Raw genomic sequence first — 27,442 nt, 5'->3', positions numbered from 1 at the left:
CACATGTGCTGTTTCCTTTTCCAGTTGTAAAGGGGTCAGGAGCCAGGAAAGGAGAGCCTGAACAAGAGCCGCATTTTCCTGGGCTCTTCCAGCTGTTCTGTTCAATCCCGCCGTCGGTTCTGAGCAGGGAAGAGAGGCTGTCAACACAAATAAGGCATTTTTCAAAGGCGTAAATTATGAGTTACCAAAACAATACGACATCTCAACCACGTGAGTACCCTTATCCCCCCTCCTTGCAGTAAGAGTGGGTTTACCAATCTGACGCTTAAGGAAAGGATTGTCAAATGTGTTTCATGTGAAAGGGAAAAAGAAAAAAAAAAAGAAATGCCTGAGACTCATCCTGAAGGAGAAAAGTTGCGATGAAACTGTTTTCCTTTTTAATTCTTTGTGTGTGCGTGCGTGCATGTGTGAAGAACTGAAACGGCTCTGCAGACTCCAGCTCCTGAATAGGACCAAGCAAACTCAGTAATGTTTCCGTCTAAACACTGGTTTAAGAAAATTTAGATGTTTTTCCCTCCCTACCGCACCTCCAGGAATGAAAATATAGAGCATTTTGAAAGCTTCCTGATGCTTTTCTGAGCTATTAATGGTGCTGCCCAACTTCTGTTTAGAGTCCCAGGCTGTCTGCGTGTAACATGAGATGCAAAGCCACAAACGGACCGTCTATATTTAAAGTCACAATGTGTTTCTGCTCTGAAAATGTAGAAACGTGGGCTTAAGGACAAGCAAGTTTGCTTCTCAGCAAGGGAGGGTACAGGAGGGCAAGTTCTCTGCTGGCATAACTCTGCATATTTTAGTGAACTTGGAAAGAGAGTTTGGCCTGAACAGTCAAGTGAACACAGATGCTTAACGGCAGCATGCCTGCATTCCTTTTGGGTTAGCTTAAAAAAAGAAAGCGGAAGAGAAGGGGATGAATTCTGGTCTGATAAACTGAGGAAAGTTTTCAGCGCTGAAACAGCAGGACGCAACCCTCTCCTTTATGATTTTGGTATAATCTTTCCTGTTTTAATTTGAGGCAGTAATTTTGTAATATTTTTAATAAACAAACAGCCAATAGCAGAATTGTTTATCGTTCCGTGGTATCAGTAATGAAGACAAAATGTACAGACAGGATTGCTGGGAGCTGCTGGAAATTTGGGCTGTGCTGTCAGAATATTTGGTCTGTATGGAGGCTAATGGCAGCGGTGCTTCCTGAGCTTTGAATGGGACAGGCTGATCCAGCAGAAACAGCACAGCGAGCAGTAACTCTGGAATCCCAGGCAGCAATTTCTGCTTACTCTTTATTCCTTTTTGCAAGTTCCAACCAACTCTAAAGATTAGATGATAAGTTTATCTTATACATTATTCTATATTATTCAGCAGTTTAGGAGATAATGACTTGTTTACTATTGTTTCTGTTACTGTTTGTTTTCTGTTATAGACAGGAAAGAAACAGGCAGGCTAATTCAGGATTCTGAGAGTTTGAGTTTACATAAGCTTGAATAAATGACTTCCATTGGTGCTCTCAATACATGTGCAGGAGGGTGGTAGTGACTCAGTGAGGTTCATTTTGCTCCTTGTGCAGTATCACCAACGGTCCAGACCCAAATTTCCGTCTCTAGTGACAGACTTGGACAGCTGACAAGCCAAGGATCAGTTCAAAACACCAAATAAGTGGTTTCCAATCTAGCTAGAATAAGAATTCAGCCTAAAAAAAAAAAAAAGACACTATTCTTTACTTACCCTCATAATTTCTCTTACTGATTCAGACAGAATGTATCTTATTTCACTTTGTGTCCCTCTGATTATTGTTTTTGGTGTTTTTTGTTTTGTTTTATTTATCTATTTATTTTTAATTCCATGGATCAAATGACAGAGAAAGAATAAAATTAAAGAGAAATCTGCAACATACTCTGGTACAGTAAAACCAGGGCATTATTTGTATAATGGTTGAAGTTTTTTGGGGGTCAGGTCTGGGGACGAAGGTCTTATTTGTTAGTAAAATTCCAGTAATTTTTGTAAGTTACAAGACATCAAAAGGCTGGTGTACTACCAAGAGCAGTACAGTATGGATGGCAGATGTTTACCAGAAAGGCAGAATATTTGGGAAAACACATTTTCTTCAGAATTATAGTGAAAATCTTTGAAATGGGCATGAAAATGTATAAAGAATCACCAAAACCCTTTGACTAGACTGAATGTATTAATTATTACTGACTATATTAATTATTCCTAGGTACCTCCAGATGAGACCGCAGAGCAGCTGCCTACTGATGTAAATTAAGCAGGGTTAAGTTACCTAATTGCTTGTGTTCTTTGCTTATCTCCTTGTGTTCACTGCAGCTGATAAGGGATTTTTATTAATTCTATAAGTACAGTATGATCCTACCGATCCAGGTGGGAGCAGAGTGCTGTTTCAGATTTAAACTGTTCACCTCTGCAAAGTCAGCAAATGTATTCTGCTTCTCGATGGGAGTGCCATACCTTATAATGTCAGGGAGCATGCTTGGCTCCTATATCCCATCGCTCTCAGTGAGGTCCCTGTATACTCAATGGACAGTTGGGTGAGCCAGTAGTTCAGTCTGCTGATGTTAGGAAGTGTGTAAAATATTTAGTCCATCATTGTTCTGTAATGGACATTTGCATGTAGCTAGAATCCAGGAATACCTAAGGAAAGAAGTCTGATAACAAAGCCAAAAATGGAGTTAGGACCTCAAATTCATTGGCTTGGATTCAGTACAATATTGTGCTCTGAATATATTTCCATTTTCTTTCTTCTTCTTTTTCATGCCATTATTGTCATTATTTTTATTAAGACTAGCCTCACTAAAGAGATGTGAACTTCCCGACTTTCAAACATATAATTTCTAAGTATATCACCATCTAGTGACATATTTGCTTCTTCCAAACTATGCTCAGATGCACAGGAAGTAACTGCCTGACTTATTACAAAATTGGAAGAATTCCACAAGTTGGGCAATCTCTACTCTAACTGCAGGTTTTGCCCTCTTCCTGTTGGACTGCAGTGACTCAATTCTGAGGCAATGAGCAACATGAGGTGAAGTATTCACATAAGCCAGCATCACTGGGTGGAAAGTGCAGCCTGGAGAGGCAGTGAGCTATGCAAAGCCATTGCTGGGGTTCAAAGGTGTCCATCCCCACAGAGAAGGTGATCAGAGAAGGCAAGACTGAATCTCAAGGGCTGTAAAGTAGTCCTCTGAATGTTCATGGAGCAATACCAGTACTTTCACTTGTGGCATGTGGAAAGCTCAAATGGTCTTTTAGCCTTTTAACTACACTGTTCACTGCTTTGGGGGCAGATCTGATTTCATCAGCCTCAATCACCTGTCTGTGACAGTAAGTAACAAACAAAAATAGGGGCTACTGATTACAAAAACACTGGTCTTTACAGGTAAATCTGTGAGTATTTATAAGTGAGGAAACCTGTAGATTATAATAACCTCCCATTTTTAGCACAGAAGGCTCAAAATGTGTGCCACAAAGCATTTATGTAAATTGAATGCCTCTGTCTATATATTTGTCTTCCACTACTGTGCATATGAATTGGAAAATTTGGCTTTATACTCCAAGGCTTCTCCTCAACATCTCAATGCCTGAGATGGGGATGTGAAAGTCTGCAAATTGGAAGGCTCAGAACACACCTGAAATTTCAGTAATTAACAGCAGAGATGCTGGCGAATTGCTAAACTGGGTCAGAGGACAGATGTCCCTTGAGATAGGAGCTTGCTTTTATAAAAAATGGACTTTTCAGCAATTCTGAGATCTGCTTCTCACAAAATAAAAAATTAAAAATGGAGAAATTTTCCAACCAACAGTTTACACAATAGGTGTTAAAGATTCAGCTTTGGCTGTTTGTGTTTAAGCCTATTACTAACACAGAATTGTGTCGTGTCTGCAACTCATTGCTGATACTGCTGCACCTTTCTTTCGAGGCTCTTGTGGAACATACGCTGTACCCATCACTGTTCAAATGACTGAGTCCAATCAGCAGAGCCTTTTGTAAAACAGGCTTTGGGGACTGCATTCTCTAATGAAAGTCTGTTTGTGTGTCTGCTCTGCAGAGTGCCTGTCTCTATTGTTGAGGAGGGATTAGTATTCCTATAGCATAGAGAAATTCAAGCCAACAGAGAGATCTGATTGTGCGAGGTGCTGTGCAGACATCCTTTCCCCAGAAAGCTGGTAGACTACATAGAGATTTTACAGGTAGTAGAAAAATGACTGCTTTCCTGGGCTAGTCTTGAGTATGGAAAGTCACTGATAACAGGTAGGAGACAGAAAAAAGAACAGATTCCAACAGATCCAGTAAGCAACAGCTCTCTGCTTCCTACTCTATAATTTTGTAGTACATGCTTGGAAAAAAGATGCAGCTTAGAAATCATTTAGCAACTGGCACAATTATTTTGTGGCAACCTTATCCATGGCAGTGGGGTTGGAACTGGATGATCTAAAAGGTCCCTTCCATCCTAAGCTGTTTTAGGAGGAATTTTTTTTTTTTTGTATGTTTGTTTTTTGTTTCACATCTGGGTTGCAATAAGAAATGCATGAAAAATTGGGGTCAACACAATACTGCAGAGACAAAGGTACCTGAACACCTTAGCTGGGCGGGTACTTGGGCAGCACACAGACCACGCTTTAAACTTATTTCTGAAAGACTTCAGTTCCTAAGTCAAATGAATTTGACAGTTACCCCAGTAATGAGTTCCTGAGAAATCCACTGGCTGCAGAGCATTTTGTAAAACTACTCTGTGAAAGAATAAGACTGGCATTTGGGTAAATCAGTCTGGGTTTGCCAGCAAGTTGTGAACACAAATAGAGAAAAGGACTGTTTTCTCTGCATAATTTATTTCTAACACATTAACTCAACTATATCAAGCAACGATCATGCGGCATGATAACAGGCATGTAGCTTGTAATTTGTAGCTGAAATCAGATCCATGCTCCTCAATTTCTCCAAGAGTCAGCATGATCTAATTCACACCAGACTCTTCTCTCTCTAATGTTAGCAAAGAAGTCAAATGCACTGTCTTTGCTCTGCTGATCTCTCATTGAGATGTACCTTGCACGTATAGTTTCACCAATGAGACATCTGGCTAAGTGATTTCTCTCTTAATTAATCTTCTCATCTGCAAAGAAGACCGCTTTCTCATATCTGCTTCTCTTCTGACATATGTTTCACTGCAGGATTCTTCCTGATGAAGCAGAAAACTTTACTGAAAATCTCAATGGGTTAAACTTGTTCTGCTGCATTTGTTCTTCTGCACCTTCCCTTTCCTTCTCTTTTTCCATCCTTGAAAAAAAACTCAGTTATTTCATGAGGGTCTACCTCTTTCTTCTTCAGATAAGCCCTGAAATGGAGTTAAGCTCTTTATCTGTAAGTTGCAGGGGGGCTTTTGAACACACCCTGTGACAGCTTCATATTATCGTGAGTGATAAATTCCTATTTTCCTGCAGACTGCATGTTTAAAATATCTACTTTGAGGAGGCAGTCCACATTACAAAGAGCATGTGTAAAAAGCTTATAGCTCAGCATAATCAAACATCAAGCCTCTATGTATGTGCAGATGTTTAGATTTGGAAAGACAGACAGTTTCAGCAACAGCAAACCTGCAAAGTGGATTTGAATTCTTTCTATACGGACACATATATCATACACACAGTGTATGCATATATGAAGTTTACATCTGTGTGCAGACTTAGACTTACTTATGTACAGACACCCCCTCTTCAGTATTTATGCACCTTTTCATAATCAGAGTTACGGGCATGGAGAGGTTTATTTTCCTGACTGCATCTCCATTCACAGACCAACACCCACAAGCTTATCTTCTCTTTTTTATATGAAAGACACCTCCAAAAGCTGCAGAAAAATGACCAGATTTTTGAAGGCTTGGCTGAGGCATAAACTCAACAATGAGGAAGAAAGCAAGAAAGAGGTTTAGGCTATATATAAGAAGTTGGAAAATATTTTTTAAAATCTTTTTTGTATGATACAGTAAAGCATCAGTAAAGCAGCCTTATTCAAACTCTCTCTTGTAGACACCAGATTCAGCTCTCTCTCTGCTGACTATTGTACAGCCTGTCAGCTCACAAAGGTGTTGACACTGAATCACTCCATATTTTAAATTTAGGCATCACAGCACTTGCTTTATCTTGGACACCAGTGTAAGATTCATGTCTCAATAAGTAAAAATCTAGAGGAAATCAATTAAATTGCATTCTGCATTTCTGTGTCTACCTCAAAATATTATGGGACAAATGAATTTATACTGGAACAGATACCACAAATTTTGTTTCAGATTGACTTCATGCCTCTGTGTAGCAAACATTTATTCTCTCTATAAAACAGCAACCAAAAAAACCCTTGTTTTCTTTGAAAAAACATCTTAATCTGAAAACAAGGTGCTTCTCATCTCTTAATTGGATATTTCAGTCTCTTAATAAAGGATGAAAAAAACAGGTGCTGATGGCCAGCTTTAATTAAACCAGATAATTGATAGGTTAAGCAAATAATTCAGAAATCACTTAACCCCAGTTATTAAAGAGCTTCATGTATGAAAAGCAGAGAGAAAAGTATTTCTAGAGGATTAAGGAGAATTAGTCTGAAAATGCCATCCTTGAATTCAGAATATTTGGGCAACTTTTCAAAAATTCTCAATTAACGTCAAAATTATACTATTTTTATATTTCGTTTCTATATTCTGAAATCTATGTGGATATATTGCTGAATTCAATTTTGAAGGTTTACTTAATGCATATTAGAGATAGAAATTTACCAGTTTATTACAAAATCACATTTTCAGTTGAGACTATTATTTCCTGAAATTTTAAAGAAGTCCTTATATAACCTTATATAACCAGAATTTCTAATCTAGCAGAGATTGTCCTTCTAACTATACGACAGTTCATTCCAGTGTCATGAGCACAGATGAACAGTACAGGGAGTGTATCTTTATACAAGCATGCTCACTGAGAGTGGACCAGTCTCTGCTGTGATCTTTCTCTCACAGCTGCCCTATCAGGTTGTCTAGTTCAGATATCCTCTTCAGATATCCCCCACCTTCATGCTGGTCCCTTTCTCAGCCTACAGGTAAGGGCTCATGTCTCAGCAAAGGAGAGACAGTCCAGTTACTAAACATAATTTCCTTGCTTCTTTCAAGGATGTTCCACAGTCCCAGCAGTGGGAAGGAAGATAGCACAGGCAAGGAAGACATAAATCTTCCTTTGTCAGGCAATGGGCTGAGGCAGTGTTTCCTTTGGGAGTTGTCCCCTCTTCCACCACCATCCCTTTTCTCAATCGGTTTCTCTTTGCTCTCCCATCTCCACAACTTGCTATGAAACAATATCTCCCCGCCTCCAGATCTTTCCTGTCATAGGAATTTTCACTTAGAACCTGGGACTTTTTTTTACATCCTGGATCCCATAACTGGAAGAGTTTATTATTGTCTGTCTCCCTTCAATGTTCATAATAACATCAGCAGACTTCAATTTTGGGAGTCTCTGTTCCACAAAGATCCAGTTTTCCCTCACTGAACACAGTGGGATTTATTTCTATTTTAAGCAAGGCTGTACTATCAACAACTAATAGCAATTAAGCGCTTGGTGGAAACAGGGGGATGTGCACAGGATTAGTCTGCAGAAGAACCTGCATAAAGCACTGAGCAGAGCAGACCAGGAAACAAAACTGCCATTCAGTGCCATGATTCTGTTCCTGCTTTACAAAAAGAGGAACTCACAGCTTTCTTGTTCTTTTTCAAAATCTCTCTAAAATCTTCAAATTTTTTTTTCAAAATGAAAGATGCTGGTCATGTTTCCTGTCATTCATAGCACTCCTGCTGTAGTCATGGAGAAGAGTGGAGTGAATGTCTTCTGCTAACATCAGCATTCCAACACCAGCAACTCCAGATAGAACAGCACAAAGTCAGGGAGAAAAACGATGATCTGTAGGTTGCTCTTTTGCAGATTTTGATCTTCTAACGGAAAGGGACCAATTCAAATGAAACCTTGTTGATTGCCTATGATGTTTTTCCCATTCCCAGTGAGAGGTGACTTCTCCTCCATGGCTAGAACTCAAGCAGTGGTTAGCTTTAGGGCTATAGATTACTTCTTAAACCAACCCAATTCCAAATGGCAATCATGCATGGTGGCTTCATGTGGTGAGATGGGAAAGATGAGCTTGCAAAGCCCTCAGAAAGTAGCTGGTTTGCTCATAGCCTGACATAGACAAATCTTTCCTCTATTTCCAGCTCTCTTGTCAATGTCTCCTTCATAATCATATTAATAGCAGCTCTTACCATCTTTTCCCTCACATCCTTCCCATTCTTTCTTGATAAAATGCAACATTTTTATTTTGCTTTGTTTAGCCTGTAAATAATAATTTATCTCTTATTCTATCTACTTTGTAAACAAAAATCACCAAAGAATTGCTTGCCACGTCAGTGCCCTCAACAAGGGAAGTTGAACACATCCATCTTCCATGGGAAGATGGGATTAATCTTCATGGATGGGTCTTCCCTCATTATGTTGCTCATTCTGGAAGAGATGGAGGCCTCCTGAAACATGAAGATAAAATGCAAAAAAAAAAAAAAAAACATTAAAAATGACATCAACTAGTGAAGCATATCAAATTGGAAGGTCTTTAGGGTTTTCTCCTTGAAAATAATTTTTCCCTAAATATATTCATTTATATTCTATGAGATAGTCTCTAGGCAGTAGAGATTAAACCAAACTGAAAATCCAGCAGAGTTCTTAAGTGCATTACAGGTAGCGTGTTTCAAAGCCTTCTGCCTGAACATTTAAGCACCGTAGAAGAAGAGAAGTAGCAGGTGGCAATACATGTAAACATGATTGCTCTAATCTTTATACTTTTCAACTTGTCAAAGCTAACTTTCCAGCACAATATATGACAAAGTGCAAAAATAAGGGATGCTGTATGCACATGCATACACACATGGAAGAGCATAAAATCCAGGGTCACCAGCCAACTCTAGATTTTCTTTCAGACACATTTCTGATCTTGTAAATCATTCACAGAAATAAAGACATGGGTTTATGAGACTTATGCAGAACCTGGAAAATCTGTGCTTGGAGGGAGTGCTGCTTCTGAGGCTGGTGTAATTCTCTGCAGCCTTACTTTTTGGCAAATTTCACCCAGGTAAAAGATACAAAATTAGCGACATAGTTTAGCAGGCGATATTGGTGGGTAGGTGGACGATTGGACTAGATGATCTTAGAGGCCTTTTCCAATCTTAATGATTCTGTGATAATACAAAAATGCCATCCATTACAGCTAGTGAACATGCTTCAGATGCAGTTCCATCTACTATCATTACAAATTTCAATGAAGGCAAAATGATTTATCAGTGGTAAGTCAGAGTTCCTGTGGGAAACAGAAGTGTAGGCATGTAGTAGTGGGGAGCAAATAAAGATAGACAGATTCTGTATGATCCCATCAAAGAATATTTCCTGTTGATCTAAGTTCTTTGCACATGAAGAAAAGATGTTTATGGCTCCTAAGTTCATTCTTCCTCTAGGACCCTTTTTACCAAGGAGGAGTAAACCAACCTTCCCACTTTTGGCAGGCAGGAACACAACCAGGAAGATAAATGCTTTTGCATTTTTCTGAACTTCGCTTTTGCTCCTTAGTAAAAGATTTCCCCTTCTGGAAGCCATTAAAATTCGTGAATCTCAGACAAAGACTTTTCTTCCTCCTCCCACACTCTGTGCAAGATACTTAATGTCTGCATCCTGGGGACATAACCGTGAGACGGAAGCAGAACACGACCAAGACCTTCTCTTGCATTACTGCTGCTCTTTGCCTTCACTTGGGATGAATGAATCCTTTCATCTCATCTGCATTTGACTCGTGTCACAAGGTTCATGGAGCAACAATGGGGCAACAGAGATGGTGAAACAATTTTAAAAGTGTCATTTCCTTATAAGTCAGGCTCAGCTTTAAGCACTGACGGAGAAAGCAGGAGCAGGCACAGGTACAACAGTTTGACACAATTTTAAGATGAAATGCAGCATAAAACAGTGGACTTTACCCCTTTCACGACTTGCACTTCCTTTAAGGAAAAGGTCATGTCTTTTCTCCCAGCTGTTCTGAGCCCTCCCCAGGCAGGAAGAATATCCTGTGTCCTGTGTTCTCCAGGGGCCAGCAGCAGAGCAGAGGAAGGAGCATGGCTTCCACCTCCCTGCTCCCACGGTTCTGTTCTTAAGTGATGTGATCCTGAAGCACTGCGAAGATCTTCCTCCCTTCAAAACATGATGCAGCTCACATAGGACCCCAGCAGATGGTGGAAGTGGCCAGAGGGGGAAATACAAGCTATTCCCTTTGGAGACCTCAGTGCCTATTTTTGTCAGGTATGAAATTGCAGTCACTGGGGGAGGGGAAGTAAATGTCCTGTGATTAAAGATTGTGTCTATCATTTCTTCCCGAGAGAGGGGTGTATTTTCCTCACTGGATGAGAAATTGGAAAATCGAATAAGTGTTGTTTTCTACCTAAATGATTTCCTTCAAGATAACAACTGAGAAGAAGCTCTCAGACCCTAAGGGATGTAACCTCCTGTTCGTGCACACAGCATGGTTTAGGGCTTCTGAGTGACTGAAGGAAGTCTGCCATGGAGATACGGATACATGCTGATGTCCAGCTTAGTAAACAATTGTGCTTGCTACTGTGTGGCAGATAGAGGTAGCAGCTTGTTATTTGTGGGCAAAAGCATCTCTTATCCCTCACACTGGACGTAACTCTGGATAGAGGGGAGATGTAGAAAGAAATGCAAAACCAGTGCAAAGATACGGCACCACAACTGTGGCTGAGGGTCATATAATCTCTCCAGACTTCCAGAGCACACTTCTCTGTCTTTCCTGTTCTTCATCCTTGTTGGGATATTTCTTATCTACCTAATAGGACTTGGTAACAATTTTTCACATCCCTTCATTGACATCGCACGATGAAGTCACACTGTGATTTTACCAGAACTGCCTGTGTTTCCCATGACTCTCTCCAGTTGGCTATCTTAAACACCAGCATTAAGAAAAGGAGAACTTTTTTCCCAAGGACAACATCACCTCTGTTAAAGCATCCAGGAAAAGTGGTTTGCCAAGATCAGTTTGATCCTGATGGCACTGAGCTTTCTCACCTAATCAGACCTTAAATGCTTTTACAGCTCTGCCCATGAACGTGCTGTAAGAAGCACAGAGCTGATGGGCCATCTTCCCTGCTAGTCATCTGAGGAAAGTAAAAGCACAGGACAGCCATCTAGGAGGTCTGAAACACAGGAAATTCTTGAATCTGAATTAGTATTTCAGTGTTTATAGAGGTGTCCTGAGTTACAAAAGCCTTTGCACTTACCAGAGTTTCTGGTATGAAATACTTTAACCTCCTGCTCAAAGCTTGGCAGAATTGAGCCTCACCTCCCCCTCTTCCCTCTCCTTGAATGAGCTCTTTTACCTTGTAATTGAAGGAATTCAATCCTGGGAGATCAGCGCTGCTGAAGGCACGGCTTGTATCAGGGAACGAGGCATCACCCCACCTTGCCCAAATAGCAACGACCAGGAGGGTAACTTGGTGGATGCAGAAACAGTCATTCAGATTTGAGGATCAAAACGAGAGGAGAGAATCAAAATTGAAAGGCATCGTGAAACTTGGGATTGTTTTATTTACCTCTTTAAGAATTCTGTTCCATCTATACAGAGGAAACAAAAAAAATACAAAAGGGATGTGGGATCTTCTCTTTGATTGGTAATGGATACACACTCCTGACTGAGCCTTGCTCTGAAGTACAGCACAGCTCCCCCCGACATAAACTGCAGCTAACACATATCTCAGGGCGGAACTTGGCTCTTAAACAGAGTTTAATGGGAGTCTGTTCTGGCTGAACTCTACTGATGACTTCATATTTTCCAGGGCTGCACTGGTGCAGTTGGCTCGTTCTTTTTTTGTTGTTGTTTTTTTCTCTCTCTCTTTATAATAATAGGTGTTTCAGTGGAATAAATTGACCTTCTGATACTATTCTAAAGAACACTTCTTTGGAGATGATAATAAGTAGTTTGGGGATGTTATAAAAGGACATTGATAAATTTTCAAGCACTTTCATGATTGCTGAGAAGGCAAAGATTTTCAGACTATAGCATCAACTGGTGAATAAATTTGGGAATTGGAAAAACAGAAAGGATGAGCAGATGCTGCATCTGGTGATCTTAATTCTGGAACACCAGTTCTATCGTGTTTCTAATATTCATAACATGGATTTTTTTAAAAGATTTCACCACTGGCCCAATTTTGCAGTTGAAATTTGTGGGAGATCTGTCACTAACTTCAAAGGGACCAAAAGCAGCATCACAGAGCATGCTTTTACAAATCGTACCTTGCATGTATGCAACTCAGTATTTCACTTCGTGTGTTGGAATGATGCCCTGCTTTGCTACAAGTGTAAATGGGACAGGAAGGATTGCTGTTGGTGTTAGCTGCTGATTCAGCTATGGCAGAGCAACATCCCTCCAGGCAGGCAGGCAGGCAGGCAGGCAGGCAGGCAGAGGGGAGCAGAGCCACAGAGTCCCTATTTATACAGTTGAGAGAGGACCCTTACTTCTATATGTTCTTACACAGAAAATACCATGCTCTCAACATTTGCCAAGCCACTGCATTTCAAAGGAGTTGCTTGTCCATGAAAAACTGGAGTTTTCTGTTAAGAGCAATCTAATGAGAATTATCCAGCTTTATCCAGCTCTTTTTCCCCTTGTGCTTCTCTTTTAGGAGAACCTGTTCATTTTGAGTATAGATTAATAATGTACTTCACTGCTTGAAAGCTCATTCCTGCCTTCCTCTCTGTCTACACAAAACCCCTTCTTCGTTACAGAATAACTGACAGTCAGACCACACACTGACTTTGAATCAGTTTTGCCAATAAGTAAATACCCCCTGCCTCTTTCTTTCTGGTGGGCTAGTTTTCTGCTGAATCAGCTTGAATGGAAAAGAGCAGCAAGAATGCACTTTTCAGCTGCAATATAGCAACCACCTCAAATCACAGCAATTCACCCTCAGCTTTCCTGCATGTACATTCCATATATTTAGGAAAGGATCAGTCCAAGAGCTTTGCAGTAAGCCAAAAATATGGTGATTAGAGAAGTGCCTTTGCAAGCATTTGTTGCTATTGAAAAGTACTAGACCATATTTCTTTGCTTAATGACACACATTAATCCTCCATTGAAATTGCCAGGGCTGTCCAAGTTGAATTTGGCTTTAAAGATTTAAAATATAGTCCAAACTATAAAAACATAATATTCTGACCAAACAAGGAGCTGAAAATAATCTTAGCACTGTCCATTTGGCTTTTCCTTTCTTATTTAAACCACTAGAGACATTGCCTATATTCTTTGAATCTGCTGCAAAAAAATGGCAATTTTAATTGATGACCATTATATGAACATCATCCAAGTACTTCCACCCACTGCCACTTCTGTTTTCAGTCCAGTTTCCTAATGAAATGAGTCTTATGAGTTCCTGCTGTCTATCTGTCTGCTTAATCATCTGTTCACCCATCTGTCACTTTTCATCAAGAACTTTTGTATCCACTAACCAGTTTCAACCAGATTCGAAAGAGAAGCAGAAGCCTCAGAGATTTTTATGGCCCTCCAAGTTGTATGAAAGTCAACGTTTGTCTACAAAGAGCCAATCAAGGGATAAGTAAAACAAAAATGACTCCTTACTAGAAGATGAACCTAAATAGGATTCTTTTCTATTTAGGAGTGTATAATATCCAATTTAAGCAAGACAAGTTTGCTTCAGAAAATATGTATGCAAGATAGTAGGCCTAATGCAGAGACATATATAATGCAGAGACATATATCAAGAGTCTATTGGAGAGAGATCTAGCACTGATGACCAGCACATGTCAAAAGCTTTATGAAAAAGCTCTGATTACCTTTAAGAAAGGCTAAGCCGTTGGTGCAGTTTTTGGAAAGGATTAGCTGAACAATGCTAAAAGTAATAGTTGGGATTTATTTTCCCTAATTGGAAACTCCAGAAACCTAGGCCTCTTATTTAAGCTAGTCTTCTATGTTAGCTTCCTAGTTGATGGGAAGAGAAATTCCCATTCCTTCCCCCAGGTTTCATCACACCTCTGCAAGAGCTGAATCAATTTTCCTGCAAGAAGGGGTGTCCTCTGTGCAGCATCTGTGAAGACAGCACAGATCACATAGACTCCCTTCCAGGAATCAAACATCTCACCAAGCTGGTTATTATCTTTCTACTACATGCTACTGACTGTTCACTGTTCATTAAGAGAGAGGAACATTATTAATGAATTTCTAATGAATCTCACAACAGTGTAAGTTCCTCAATGAAAAATATTCTGTATATGGCTCCAATTCAGGCTTTTTATGCTCAGCTGTTAAAGTCTTCAATATGCTGTTTGTCAAATAATACTAGACAACTGTCCAAAAACAATAGACAAGCAAGAATTTCTTTTTCCTTTTTTTTTCAACAATTATTGCACAATCTGTCCAGAATTGCTCAAATAGATACTAAAGAAGTTTTACTAAAATTGCTCAACTCAATTCAGACAGCTTGGACTGATATATATAAATGCTTTTCAGATAATGAAACAGGCCTTTTCTTTTTAAATGCAGGAGATATGCAAAAGAAATCTGCATATTCATTGCAGAATCCTGGGAAAATAGAAGTGTTTTTGCTGTGAGCTATTATTTGCCTTGCAAGTTTCTTAGGTGTTTCAATGTCTTATTTTCTTTGTTTAATATGTTCAATATTTAAAGCATTTGAAAACTTATTTCCACTGCAGATATCTCCATTAATAATACTAACCTCATCAGTGTTCCATGAAAGATCTCTGTGTCCCTAAAGAGCATATGCTAAACATCCTGACATTTCTACTTCGCAGTGCTTTGCAAACAGTGCCTTAGGCTAGCACTGGTGTAGGAATTGGATGTAGCTGAATACAATTTATACCAAATAAGCATGGAGATGCAGTACAGACTGCTCTTGTTTCCAAGAATTATCACCTGTAGAACCACTTTGCAACAAACTATTGGTGGTGAGAATGACACATAAAGGAAGAAACCTGCCCATGTTGGAAAAATTACTATACTTTTCTAAGGAATGTAGCTAGTCTCTAGATTCTTCAAATTGTCAGGATAATATCTTTGTACATAACTGCAGGCTTTCACCAGGTTCCAGGTGATTTCTAGGTCGTATGACCTGTAATTTAAGCACAAGGTCAAGCCTTTTTATCTCAAAACTAGAAATAGCCATTTAGCAGCCTTAATAAAGTAATGGCCACATTTCTTTCCTTTCATGTCTGTGTTTCTTAGAACAAGCTTTCTGCTAGTGGCAGAAGCAGGGAAACACTCTTACTTTTGGATTTATGTCCTTGTCCCCTAAATCCCACCACTGCATACAGTGGCTCACTTCCACAGCATCTCAGATTGGGAATGGAAAGTACATTGCTGCAGCTCCTGTTTACCTACATGCATGACCACTGGAAGGCATGCGGTGACTGGTCAACCAGTTGCTGGCAAACAGAGCTTAGAATTGCTGAGTCCTCACTGCCTTTCCTTCACTGCTGGTCTAACCTGATCTTCTTTCTCTCTCCAGCCTACAGTTCTCACAGAAATTGAGGTAAAGTGTTTGTCTTTGCCCACTCTTCCTTCAAAAGCTGAATAATGGAGCCAAGATTTCCAAAGGTTGTAAGGACAGATATAGAGGCACAAAGGAAGAATAGCTATATCCCTAGACAAAGGCAGGGCAAAATGATGCCAAATATATTTGAAGGAAATATTTAAAAAAAAATGGTTCTGCTTGTCTTAGTTGAGGGGACTAATTTTGGCTAATGTTTGTCTTCAATCATACCATGCCCAGAAAAAGGGTGTGTTTCAGATGTAATTTAAATCTTAAGTAGTTGTTAAGGTTATAAAATCAAGCTCAGTAATGTGAAGAAATATGGAAATTACCTTACACTCTGCTGACACCATCAAATGTCCTGAGAATCAAGACTGAGGCTGGTAGACCTGTTAAGTACACATTAAAAAACATCTTGGTAAATAATTACACGCAGTTTAGCGGTCAAACTCTCTCAATACATCATGTAACCATCTACACAAATGAAGGAACTATCAATACATCTTCTAAAAGATTTCTTAGCCTCTGACTTTCCACTGAAAGGTTCAAATTTTTGTGCTTACCTTTCTAACATGCAAAGTTTAGGTCAGGGCAATGTGCTTTTTCATGGACTGTTTCTCAAGTGTTACAAGTAAAGTATCTGTTACATGCTGTCAGTTGAATTTTCACTATATCCATCCTCAGCTACTTTGATTACCTGTGATAATTTGCAATGGTTAATCAATTGATTCCTAGTGATTCCTTTCCATTAAGTGCATTATTTTGATCTCAGTGAGTGAGTAAATGGCTGTTTTGTTTCCATTTTGATTCAACAAAAATGATTGGAGCTTGAAGTTGCTGACTTTGAAGGAAAGTCACAAATTATTAGGCAAATTCTCTGGCTATTTAGTGTTTATTTCAAAAGTTTCCTCAAAAACAAATGCTCTGTTCTAATGAGGAATGGGGAGATGGAAGGACACATACTGGAAGACTGTCTGATCATGGACCATAGCTTCTAGATTGATTCTTACCCCATTTGTCACTCCTTCTTTAATGAAGCAATAACAGATCAATTTATCTTTCCCAGCAAGATGTGCATTTCGAGTGCAAGCCAACTTTCTTGTGGATGAAAAATCTGCCCCTTCTAAAGGGGAAAAAGCCATTTAAATGCTCATACTGGACGTACTGTGCTTAATTGACATTAGAATATGTAGTTGATGTTCAGCAACTTTAAGTGAATGAGCTAAGTTACTTCTATGTCAGTCTCTAGTAAGCGCAAGCAAAAGTATGTCTATGTACACATATATGTGGCTCAAACTTAAAGTTTTTATTAGTTTTTTTAGTTTTATTAGTTCTTTCTGGAGATGAACACATATGTTTGATTTGGTTTAAAAAAATATGTGCTTTGTTTAGATTATGGAGCCCTTTAAGCAAATTTCTTTATTTTCAGCCAAAATTTTAATTTCAAAATGTAGACTATCTGTTCAGTTTTAAGAAAATCCTTATCTTTTGCAATTAAAATAATTTCTCATATTTTATGATCACTTTTGCCTTTCTCCTTATCATCAAAATCAAAATCAAATGTGAACTGCTGAAATTATGTGGCAATACTAATCTAATTAAACTAATTTAATAATGCCCTTTATTCCTCACTCTATTACACAGTTTGGAAACATTTGAACAAGCCTTGATTTTAATTGAAGAAGACTGGACTTTTCCTTCTCAGAATTAATGACAAAGTACTTAGTTAGCTAGGATAACAAAGGGATTGGGCATGGTGCATTTTTATATTGTAGATATTTCTATCTGCATTATTTAACTCAAACGTGGCACACAGGACATTTACTTACCCAAAAGATCATGCGGCTGTTGTATCTCACCATTATTATCATTATAATAATTTAGAATATAAATGGCAGCCAAATTATTCTGTCTCTTGTCCAGATTGACAGATGAGAATCTGTTCCTTAATTCTGAAAGAACAGCCTTGATGTGTTTCATTATCTAATGGGAGCTGGTGATGGCCTTTTCAGCAGAATGTGTTAAATTGACAGGTTCAGACTGATGACCCTTTGAGATAAGAGATGCCAGCTCTGGCTGGGCACTACATATTTAGTGCAAATATTAAAATAGGTAATTACTTTTTTTTTTTACCCTAGGAAAAACTCAGTGCGATGCATCCAATATCATTACACAGGCTAGGGAGCAACTTAAGCAATTAAGTTTTCAGAAGTTTGTTCTCATTTTACACATGCAGCCATAGAGAACTAGTTCTAACTATAGTTAGTAAATTAAATCAGTATGCTTAGGTTAATAGATTAATGACTTTCTCAAGAATGCAATGTGTTGGCAAAGCACAAACGTAAGCCAAAGGGCAAGGCGGACATAGAACGCTTTCATAAACAAGGGGAGATATTAAGACTTCATTAGATTTTCAATACTAAACATGTGGTAAGTGAAATCTTGCATCAGTAATGGTAACAGACATACTAAGAACTGCCTTTACAGTCAAAAGGAGTGGTCACTGCAGAAGAGCACACAAAGAACAAAAAGAGTCCTTGAGAGAATAAAAGTTAAAATATTTTTTAATATAAGTAATATTAAAAGAGAAAAAAAAAGGAAAAATGATTAAGAATTGAACATTAAGGATTATTAAGGATTGCATTAACTTCCTAGTGGTGTCTATAGATTCAGAAGCTTAAAATATGTTACTGAATCCAAACAAGCAGCGTACTATCATCTTCAGCAGAAGCAGTGATGAACAGTTTGAAACCCCACTTAAAAAATTCCTTAGATAAAAATGAGGTCACCCTTTAGAATTAAGACCTTTTTAAATAAGGCAAGATTTGTATGATATCTTGTGTTATGTCAATTGACACACACAAAAAAAGCAAAACCAAAAAAGACACAGTATAGTAGACTCTTTGTAGCTATCTCTGAGTAAAGTTTTAATAGTCTCAAGTTACAGTTAAAATTCCTTCAAATCAAATCTATAACATGTGAAAGATCAATCAATAAAGAGGTAAAATCTCTCTCTCAACTCCATTTGTATGTGGGCTGAATCATGAACTGGATCTTATTCACTTTGAACAGATCTCCTGTTTATTGAAAGTCCACAGATAACTTGTATGAATATTTAAGACAAAACCATTAAACATTAAGTAGCTGAATTCTCAAGGTACATTTAGCCTACAGACTGCTTACTCATTGCTTGCTCTGTAGTCAGAATCTGGGGTGGCTCTGCAAAGAATATGGACACTAAACTTAAGCTGGGTTGTTCCTCACTTGTAAGGTGAGCGGCAGTGTTTTTCATACAGAGGTAACGTGAGCCTATTAAAGAGGAAGAGTGTGTTTCTAGTTTGCATGCCTAAGACAGCCCTAAGAAGAGAAGGGCTGCACTAACAAGCTCAACTCATCATTCCAGTGGATTAAGTGACTTTCAAGTGTTTCTTATGCAACAAACATGCACATCAAGAGAGAACATGAGTTGCCCAAGGAAGCGCTTAGAGACCAACTTAAGTGTAACTTAGCAGCCAAGACTTCTGAGATTGTAACCACAAGCAGGCAGCAACAGAGCATCATGTTAAGGGTTGGTTTAGGTTTCTATGAATCAGAAGCATAAGCTTGTGGGCAGGAAAATCCTGAAAGGCAGGAGCAGCAGCAGTGCTGCTTCAATAGTTCCAACTGGTTTTGTAAATTATATTGCAAAAGCAGCTTATTGCACATAGATATCTGTATACTTATTCAGCTTGACTCATCCACTCCAAAACAGCAGTGTAACTGAACCACAGCTATAAGAGATTCATTACAATGTAAGTTGTAAGGCTGTAAGCTCAGGCTTTTCTTTATATATTTGGTACTGCAGAGCAGTAAACACTTGTCCTACTTTGAAGATTTATCATAGGAAATAACAGACACTGAGAAGTTTGAGTTAAGGTATGTGTCACCCCATCAGGTTGTCCTTTGGATTACACAGCAGAATCAGAATCACAGAATATCCTGAGTTGGAAGGGGCCCACAAGGATGATCAAGTCCAACTGATGTAAAGAAACTGTCACAAATGCCAGGAGCAACGTATGACAAAATAAGAAGAGTGCTGAACTTCAAATTTTTTCACTGCTGGACTTGTCTTCTTCAAACAAGTGCTCCTCAGCAAAAATCAAATGAGAGCAGTTTGAAATAAAAGAAAAATCAAAATTAATAAAAGTCAAGTTTTATTTCAAAATCATGCCTAGAGTAGAAAGTTTAACAAATTTATTGGAATTCACTGGAAAAAAAAACATCACTGGTTACACTAACATGAAAGCTAGTTGTACAGGGTTTTCACTTTTGAGATCTTAAGCCAGAGATCTACTTCCAGTATTTCAGACTCAGAAAATTTCCTGGGGCTTTTAGAGGCTGTTGCCTTCTCGGCATGATTTGATTGATGAGAATGAGGCAGGTAGCAATTGTTGTTCTACTGCAAAATCTTATCTGTAAGCTTAGGGATAGAACTGGAATTTGATGAATTTCAGGTCATGGCACAAAAGCATTTTTTCCTTTCATTCTAGCTTTTAGAAACTTGCTTTTCCAACAACAGGCAATTTGATTTCTACGTTCTATTCTTGATTTAGGCAACCCATTCTGATGACCAGTGTTTTTATGAAAAACAGGTTTTCCTTTGCTCGTTTGATTTTTGCGTGTCATGGTAACCAATGGCACTAAATAACAACACTGTCTAAATACATTTGAGACCAGATTGCAGCTATGGACAAGGGCCAGTATAATAGTCAGAGGAAGTTTTGCAAGGACAGTTTAGCAGTAGATAACAAAATATGTCCTTGAAACAAAGGAAAATAACCAAACAGGTGCAAAAACAGTTACTGAAATATAGACCTTTGAGTGCCCTCCGTGCTAATAGCAGAATAGAGAAGGAATAAGGTGATCTGGATGGTTTCACCTCCACTCTGGGAAAATGACCTTATTTTCTTTAGTCGTTTTTTGTAAAAGATGATACGGTTAGAATCTTGAATGACATTGATACCTTTTCCCCACCTAGAAATATTATTATATTGCCATAGAATCACTTAAGACCTTCAAGATCAGCAAGTCCAACCTCAACTTAACCGTAATACCCTAACAAGCCACCGCTAAATCATGTTTGCTATGTATCACATTCCTATTTCTCATAGAATCAGTAAGGTTGGAAATACCAATAATATCATGTCACCCAGTGCAACATCTACTCTTTTCCTGAACACTTCCAGGGATGGTGACTCCACCACCTTCTTGGCCAGCCTGATCCTGTTTTTTGACAAAGTGAAATCTTAAGGGCTGTGAAACAGGTATACTAAGGATAACTGTCTCCCCTTCCTCATCCTTGCTTCATAACTGATTTAGGGAGCAGACCTTGGAAAATCCTGATCACTGATGGCTGCAGTGTCCTGGCACTCCAGAAGTTGCAGCAAAACCCAGTCAAGGACAGCTGAGAGGACAGCAAACACATCCTGTGGTAAAAAGTGAATGCACCAAAGAAAAGTAGGACTTAGACATACTTGCAGTAAAATGAGAGCTATGCTGAATGAATCATACTGTTAGCGATTTACTGAATCACATAACATTGTCTGATAAACTGCTAACTACTCAATATCTCAAGATGGGACCAACATTCTTCTGAAAACTTAGTACAGTATTGAAATGAAAACTTTTCTGCAAAGTGATGATACTGCAATATCAAAAAGCACTTCTGTGTAAAGTACCAGAGATAAGACACCTGCTTGTTATCTGGGCCTGAGAGACACATGGAAAGAACAGAAAAGAGCTGACAGTTACTCACTTACCTTTTTATAATTAAAGGGATAATGATTTGATCCAGAATTAATGTTTGGAAGCAAGCTGTGTAGATAGGAAAGTACTTCAGAATTCACATCTTTAAGAATTTTATTGTTGTAGAGGAGCTTGCTTCTTTGGCATGCAGTATATATTTGTTGTATTAAGAACCACTCCACAATTTGACCTTGAAGAAATTAATCCCTTCTGAGGCACATGGGTTTTCAATGGACGTACACATAATTAGAGTTTTTTAATTACACAAAGCGTGCCCAATCCTTCCATCAGCATACAGCCAGAAGAAAATGTGGGAAGAACTTCTGTGGGAGAGAAAGGGTCTTCTCCTTTCCAGAAAAAACACTTCACATGACTGTGATGAATTTATTGCATCTCATCAATTTGATATGAAACTGGGCATGAGTAAGAAAAAAGCTCCTGAGAGATTTTTCCTTGCAGGGTCTGTCACAGATCTAGCAAAAGAGCCAGAGTCAGCCACAGTGCCACTGTTGAATTTATAATAGGATTTGGTATTAGCATTTTTGTTTTCAAGAGAACTTTTCTGTTGTATACACTGAGAAGGAAAAATTAAAAACAAAAAACAAAACAAAAAAAACAACAACTCACCTAAAGCTATTTGCCTTGTTAGGAAACCAACAGCACTAAGAAACGCATAAACAACACAATAATACGCAAAGAGTGTCCTGTCATAAAACTAGCATGGACAAACACCAAGAGTTTATCACCTTCCCAGACACACACATAATTCAGGAGTAAATGGGCTGATACCAGTGATGTGAGATAAGGATCTGAAAACAAGATTGTATGTCGATCAACTACAGAGATGTTGGTTTGGAAATGCTTATCTACATGAATTTACTTTCACTGGAGGTTTGCATCAGATAAGGAGAGACAAATTCTCGCTTTTTAGAATTTACTTTTCTACTCCCCTTTAAAACACTTTGCCTATTTGTTAGCTGTTTTGATTGTTTCTAAAACAATGTGGTCAAATACTTCTCTCTAGGTTTTCTCTAGGTATTTTGCAAAAATATGCTTTTTGTTTTTGCTTTGTTTTTTAAGAATTTATAACCAGTAAAGAAAGTAATTTGATTTATCAGAACCAAATTCAGACTTACTCCAAATGAGGACTGTGTTTAAAGCCATACATATAACATGATGTATTGTAAGATTAAAAGTAAAAATGCCAAAATTAAAAGCAGAATATTGCAGGCAAATAAGTAGTAATTAAAATCAAGAGAACTAATTTGATTTACAAGTTCCAGACCACAGATTGAAGAGCCATAAAGAGAAAAGTAAATAGGTGCTAACCTTTTTTCCTCCCCAAAAAACCTGCCTGAGAGTATCACAGTACCTGAATGCCCTTAATATAATCATTCACTGGAGGATGTTACAGTTAAGTGCTCATAATACACAGTAGGTGTTTCCCTGAGGACCACAATAGTTTGCATAATGTACTAGTTATTTCTTATCCAGTGTTATGGTGACAGAAAACAGACAATTCTAATGAGGTGTTTTATAAATGTATTTTGCTAACAAAGGATCTTATTTAAGTTCTGAGTTTCAGAGGTTAAAATAATACAGCACTGCTAGAACAGTCACTGCTGCTACGTGTGATCCAAGTCCTTTTTCTTTAATTAACTTTTGTATCTTCTCATCTATTTATAGACGGGGACGTTGAGAATTCCACAGCTGGAGCAGATGTGGCTGTTATTGGAGGTAGGAAGCAGGCTGTACTTAGCAGAACCATTAGAATTAAAACAGCAGGTTGGTTGCTTTCCTGCATTTTGCAAAACTCCTACTTTGCTGACAAGACAACAGGAGCGGCACAATTAGAGTTAATTAGGCCAGTGGGAAATCTACTCCCAGAGGGGCTATTGGCAAGATAATGAGATAAGATAATGAGCATGAACCACTGAGCTGCACCACCTCCATCTATTCCTCCTTTTAGGACAAAATATCCAAGCACCCAGTAGCAAAGTCAACCTCTGATATCTCTCATCATTCCATGGTCCGAGACTTTCACACAATACAAAATTGGAGTGCTGTCTTTGATTTGAGCAGGCTAAGTCACACCAGCTGACCTTTTATTCTTACAGAACATGCCACAGAGCCCATCCTGGTGTTCCATTAAAAAACCCTCATGCATTTAAACTAAATACAGTTGTCAGAAGAAACTAGCAAAGCTATGTTCACAGAGAGAACCCTGTCTTTTTACTTTTATTGTGTTTGTTCATTTCATGCTAATGCGCTAATTTAAGTTATTCACAAGAGGGTATACCAATCATTAGTGCAAATTGGTGAGGCTCTGCTATATTTCCCTCAGGTCCCATCTCACATACCTTTAATTTCAGCTTTCTATGAACAAGTAGCAGGTAAATTGATTTGTACTTAGTCCCTCAGGCTTATTAATATTGTGCTATATCTAAAGCCTATTAAAACCTCTTGTGTCAAGGGATACCAGCCCGAAAAACTGATGAAATCCCCACCACAACTGAGATATCACTGTAAATCTAAAGTTCCCAGTATGAGCAATTTAACTTCTGCCAGCAATAACTTTGCTTTCCAGAATCAAGCACCATAAAACCTGTGGGATAATGTTGCAGGCATGTTTTTTAAGATAAAGTTATTATTTTTATTCACCTTGATAATGTTCCGTCCAGACCCCCATCTTCATGTCAGTACAGTATCTGAACTTAGTTTACAGATGCCCCTAAATGTAAAGCTTTGGAGACAATCTCTTGACTCATATCTTGAATACAGGGAACAAAAGAGGGACACTCTCTACACAGCTGTCATTGTCACTGTGGAATTGTTCTTATTTCCAGAGAACGATTCATCTCAAACACAGACTTCTATTTCTAGAAGAACAGGAATCATCCCCTCCATATTACTGACTGCAGAAGCAGCCAAATGGGACTAACTCAAATGGAGCCTTCTGTACCATAGATGCCTACAATTAGTCAGATGAGTTCCTACCAACTGCATCCTCACAGCAGCTTCAAAATCCACTGGGATCCCATATGGGATTTTCCTAGGAATACCCTATACTGATGCTTTTCATTTTCTTTAAATGCTTGGTTTACTCCTTTAATCCCCTTGGTCCTGGAGTCACATGAATATAGAATCAGCTCAGTATCATGTACTTGTACAGAATAGCAGCTATAGAGCCTAGAAGAACATCCAAGTTATATACAAGTGCAAAAAGAAAAAAGAAAAAAAAATCGAAATTGAATAAATCAGCTTCATATTATCTTATTTATTTTCAAGATTCTTAAAGGATTGATTTGATCTGAGAGGAGGGTATGCAACTTGTAATTTTTTAGCTACGAACTTGTCACAGGTGCTTTTTTGTTCTGGACTTCCACCTTTCACTGTAGAAAAGGGAAAAAGTGAAAAAAAGTGAAAAAAGGAAAAGACACTGCAAAGTAAGGACACAAAGCAAAGCCAGGACATAGGGGTTCACTGCACAGCCATTCCTGGAGCCTGGAATTACCTTCCTTACCTAGGAATGCTTTCATTCATAATTCAGTCCCATGTGAGTTCGGGTTACCTGTGGAAATTTTTGTCCAGTCAGCACAGGGATAAGAATGTCTTAGTCTAGGAGATGTAGTTCTACCCATAATCCCTCCTAGGTGTCACTTTCATGTTTATTGAAATAAGATTTTCCTAATTAGAGCACAACATGATGTGACAACTCCCAGACAGAAAGCAGTACTGCAGGCACATGGCTCCTGCTATTTGTTGAATATCTCCAAAGAAATGTTCAGTGCCCTTTACTCCTCCTGAAATTGAGTACACCCAGTGGGGCAGGATCAGGCTGCCCGCATATTCCCATGGATATATACTACCACTGGGATGGCAGTGAATTTTTGAATGTAGTTCCAATGAATTCAACAGAATCAAGCTATTGATTTGAAAGAAAGCTATCAAGAATTCGACCTGCATTTCTGCAGTATGTATACCCCATCTGAGTTCTTCAATTTGTTCCTTTCAGAAACTTTTCTAACCTCGGCCATTACAATTTGTGAATATCTTATGTTACACAGATTTTTTTTCTGATCAAGTAACTCAAGCTGTGATGCCTGCCTGTAATATGCTGCTTGTGTTTCATTACTGACAGTAGTACTTTTCCTCTAGGTGTGATAGCTGCGGTGGTATTTGTCCTCATTTGCCTGTTGGTTGTGATGGTACGGTACATGTACAGGCATAAGGGCACCTACCACACCAATGAGGCCAAAGGAACTGAGTTTGCTGAAAGCGCTGATGCTGCTTTGAAAAATGACCCTGCTCTCCAGGAAGCTGTGGATGAGAGTAAAAAGGAATATTTCATCTGAGAGGCAAGAATTTCCATGGAGACTTCCCCACGGGAATCAATCAGAAATACTACAACAAAAGTGCCAAGAGATGGATAATATTAGGATGCAGGCAAGCATCCTGATTGAAAAGTATCTATTTTGTCACTGAGTTGTTTCTTTTTCTCTACCCATGAAGAGCTAAATGCCAGATACTCGCCCGTTGATTTTATAAGCAACACAGCTGGTCACAGTTGAAATCAATATCAGATAAGAAGAAACAAAATCTCAGTATGAGTGATACACCAAAACCAGATAACGATAGCAAATATCAAGTCTTGACATTTGGTGAAAATAGCAGATGCCAATGGAAAACATCCTCTCAGAGTTAATGATGCATTCTATGCTGATATTATACAGAACTACCTGAAATTGAATTTCAAATGGTCACAGAACAAACATTAAACTAGATAAAGCTGAAGTAGCTGGAACAAAAATATCTCTGTAGCCCAGATATTTCCCCCATCCCCTTAAATGTGCAATTTTATTGCCGCAGGGGAATTTGCTTTGTTTGTTTGGGGAGTTTGATTGAGACTTTTTTTTCTTTTTTTTTTAATTTTTTAGGATTTTATAAATATAAAAGTCCAAGACAATTCAAAGAAATAAAACTGTTGGGAAACATGGAAAATGAAAGAATGAAGGATTTATTTCTAACTTGCTCTGCATGGCAACTTGAGAACTGCAGAATGTTGGAATTTACAATGTAGAATATAATAGTAAACTTGCAAATATGATTTCAATTAGTCGGTAGGTTCCCTGCATGCATGCATAAGTAGATAGGTATTAAAAGGTAAAGTATCTTGGTTTGAGCAGGCCTTTTAAAACAACTGAGCTCAGCCAGATTTTTTTGAGTAAGATATTTTTGCCTGGGTATTTATTTATTTATTTTGCATTGGAACATTCTCTTGAATGCTTGCCAGCAAGATTTTGCATTTTTGCAGGAAGAGGAATTCAGTTCTGGTGCATATACTGATAAATCTTTTACAAATGAAAGCACAAGACTGCCAGTAGAAGGAAGCTTGTTCAGCTGCATGCCATTGGCTGGTACTGAAGTCTCCCTCTGCATGGCCTCTGTACATCCTTCACATTGTCCTCAGTAAGAGAATTACACTGACTATCAATGCTTTAATATAAATAAATATATAGAATGGTCGTGGTGGATCACATGAGAAGACCTTATGCCTCACCTAAGAATCAGTGATGATGAGTTTCTTTAACCCAGTAAGCTGGCTTCTTAATTAAAGCCCAAGATTAGCTCCAGAAATAGAGTAGTTGTTCTCTGCACCTGCTCATTCCCAGCTGCACTGGTGCCCTGAACTACTGAAAACAGAGAGGGATAAATATGTGATAACTCTATATTTCTATCTCTTATGTTTATATATATATATACACACATATGTAGAGCAATATATACATAAAGTCACGTACAACTGCTTTCAAGACACTGTTACTGATCACTTGTGCTCACTTCTTGGCACCAAAGCACGAAATTCTCCAGGACTCCAGCATACATTACCAATGTTGACTGCAAAAGCGCAAACAGATCTGACAAGAAAAGACTGTGGACTCAAATGAAGAACTGGGATATTTTTGTCTTTTCAATCACAATCTCATTCTTTTCTCAGAAGCTGAAGGAGATGGACTTTG

General features: G+C 38.5%; 1 protein-coding gene across 3 annotated transcripts; it reads left to right on the top strand.

Moving 5' to 3' along the window:
• GYPC (glycophorin C (Gerbich blood group)) lies at positions 1 to 25,824 on the top strand. 3 transcript variants are annotated; one of them, XM_031554192.1, is made up of 4 exons: positions 1 to 210; positions 20,997 to 21,108; positions 23,109 to 23,159; positions 25,581 to 25,824. In XM_031554192.1, the coding sequence occupies exons 2-4, from the start codon at positions 21,027 to 21,029 to the stop codon at positions 25,775 to 25,777; spliced, it is 330 nt and encodes a 109-aa protein (XP_031410052.1). In that variant the 5' UTR covers positions 1 to 210; positions 20,997 to 21,026; the 3' UTR covers positions 25,778 to 25,824. The 3 variants fall into 3 exon arrangements, with proteins under 3 accessions (XP_031410052.1, XP_003207701.1, XP_010711893.1); XM_003207653.4 differs by lacking the exon at positions 20,997 to 21,108 and having other exon boundaries at positions 7 to 210; XM_010713591.3 differs by lacking the exons at positions 1 to 210; positions 20,997 to 21,108 and adding an exon at positions 9,583 to 10,362.
• Positions 25,825 to 27,442: the final 1,618 nt, after the last annotated feature.

The sequence above is a fragment of the Meleagris gallopavo genome, chromosome 7 (assembly GCF_000146605.3).
Source record: "Meleagris gallopavo isolate NT-WF06-2002-E0010 breed Aviagen turkey brand Nicholas breeding stock chromosome 7, Turkey_5.1, whole genome shotgun sequence".
Lineage (NCBI taxonomy): Eukaryota > Metazoa > Chordata > Aves > Galliformes > Phasianidae > Meleagris > Meleagris gallopavo.
The sequence above is the reverse complement of the archived record's forward strand: the minus strand, read 5'-3'. Positions and strand labels throughout refer to the sequence as shown.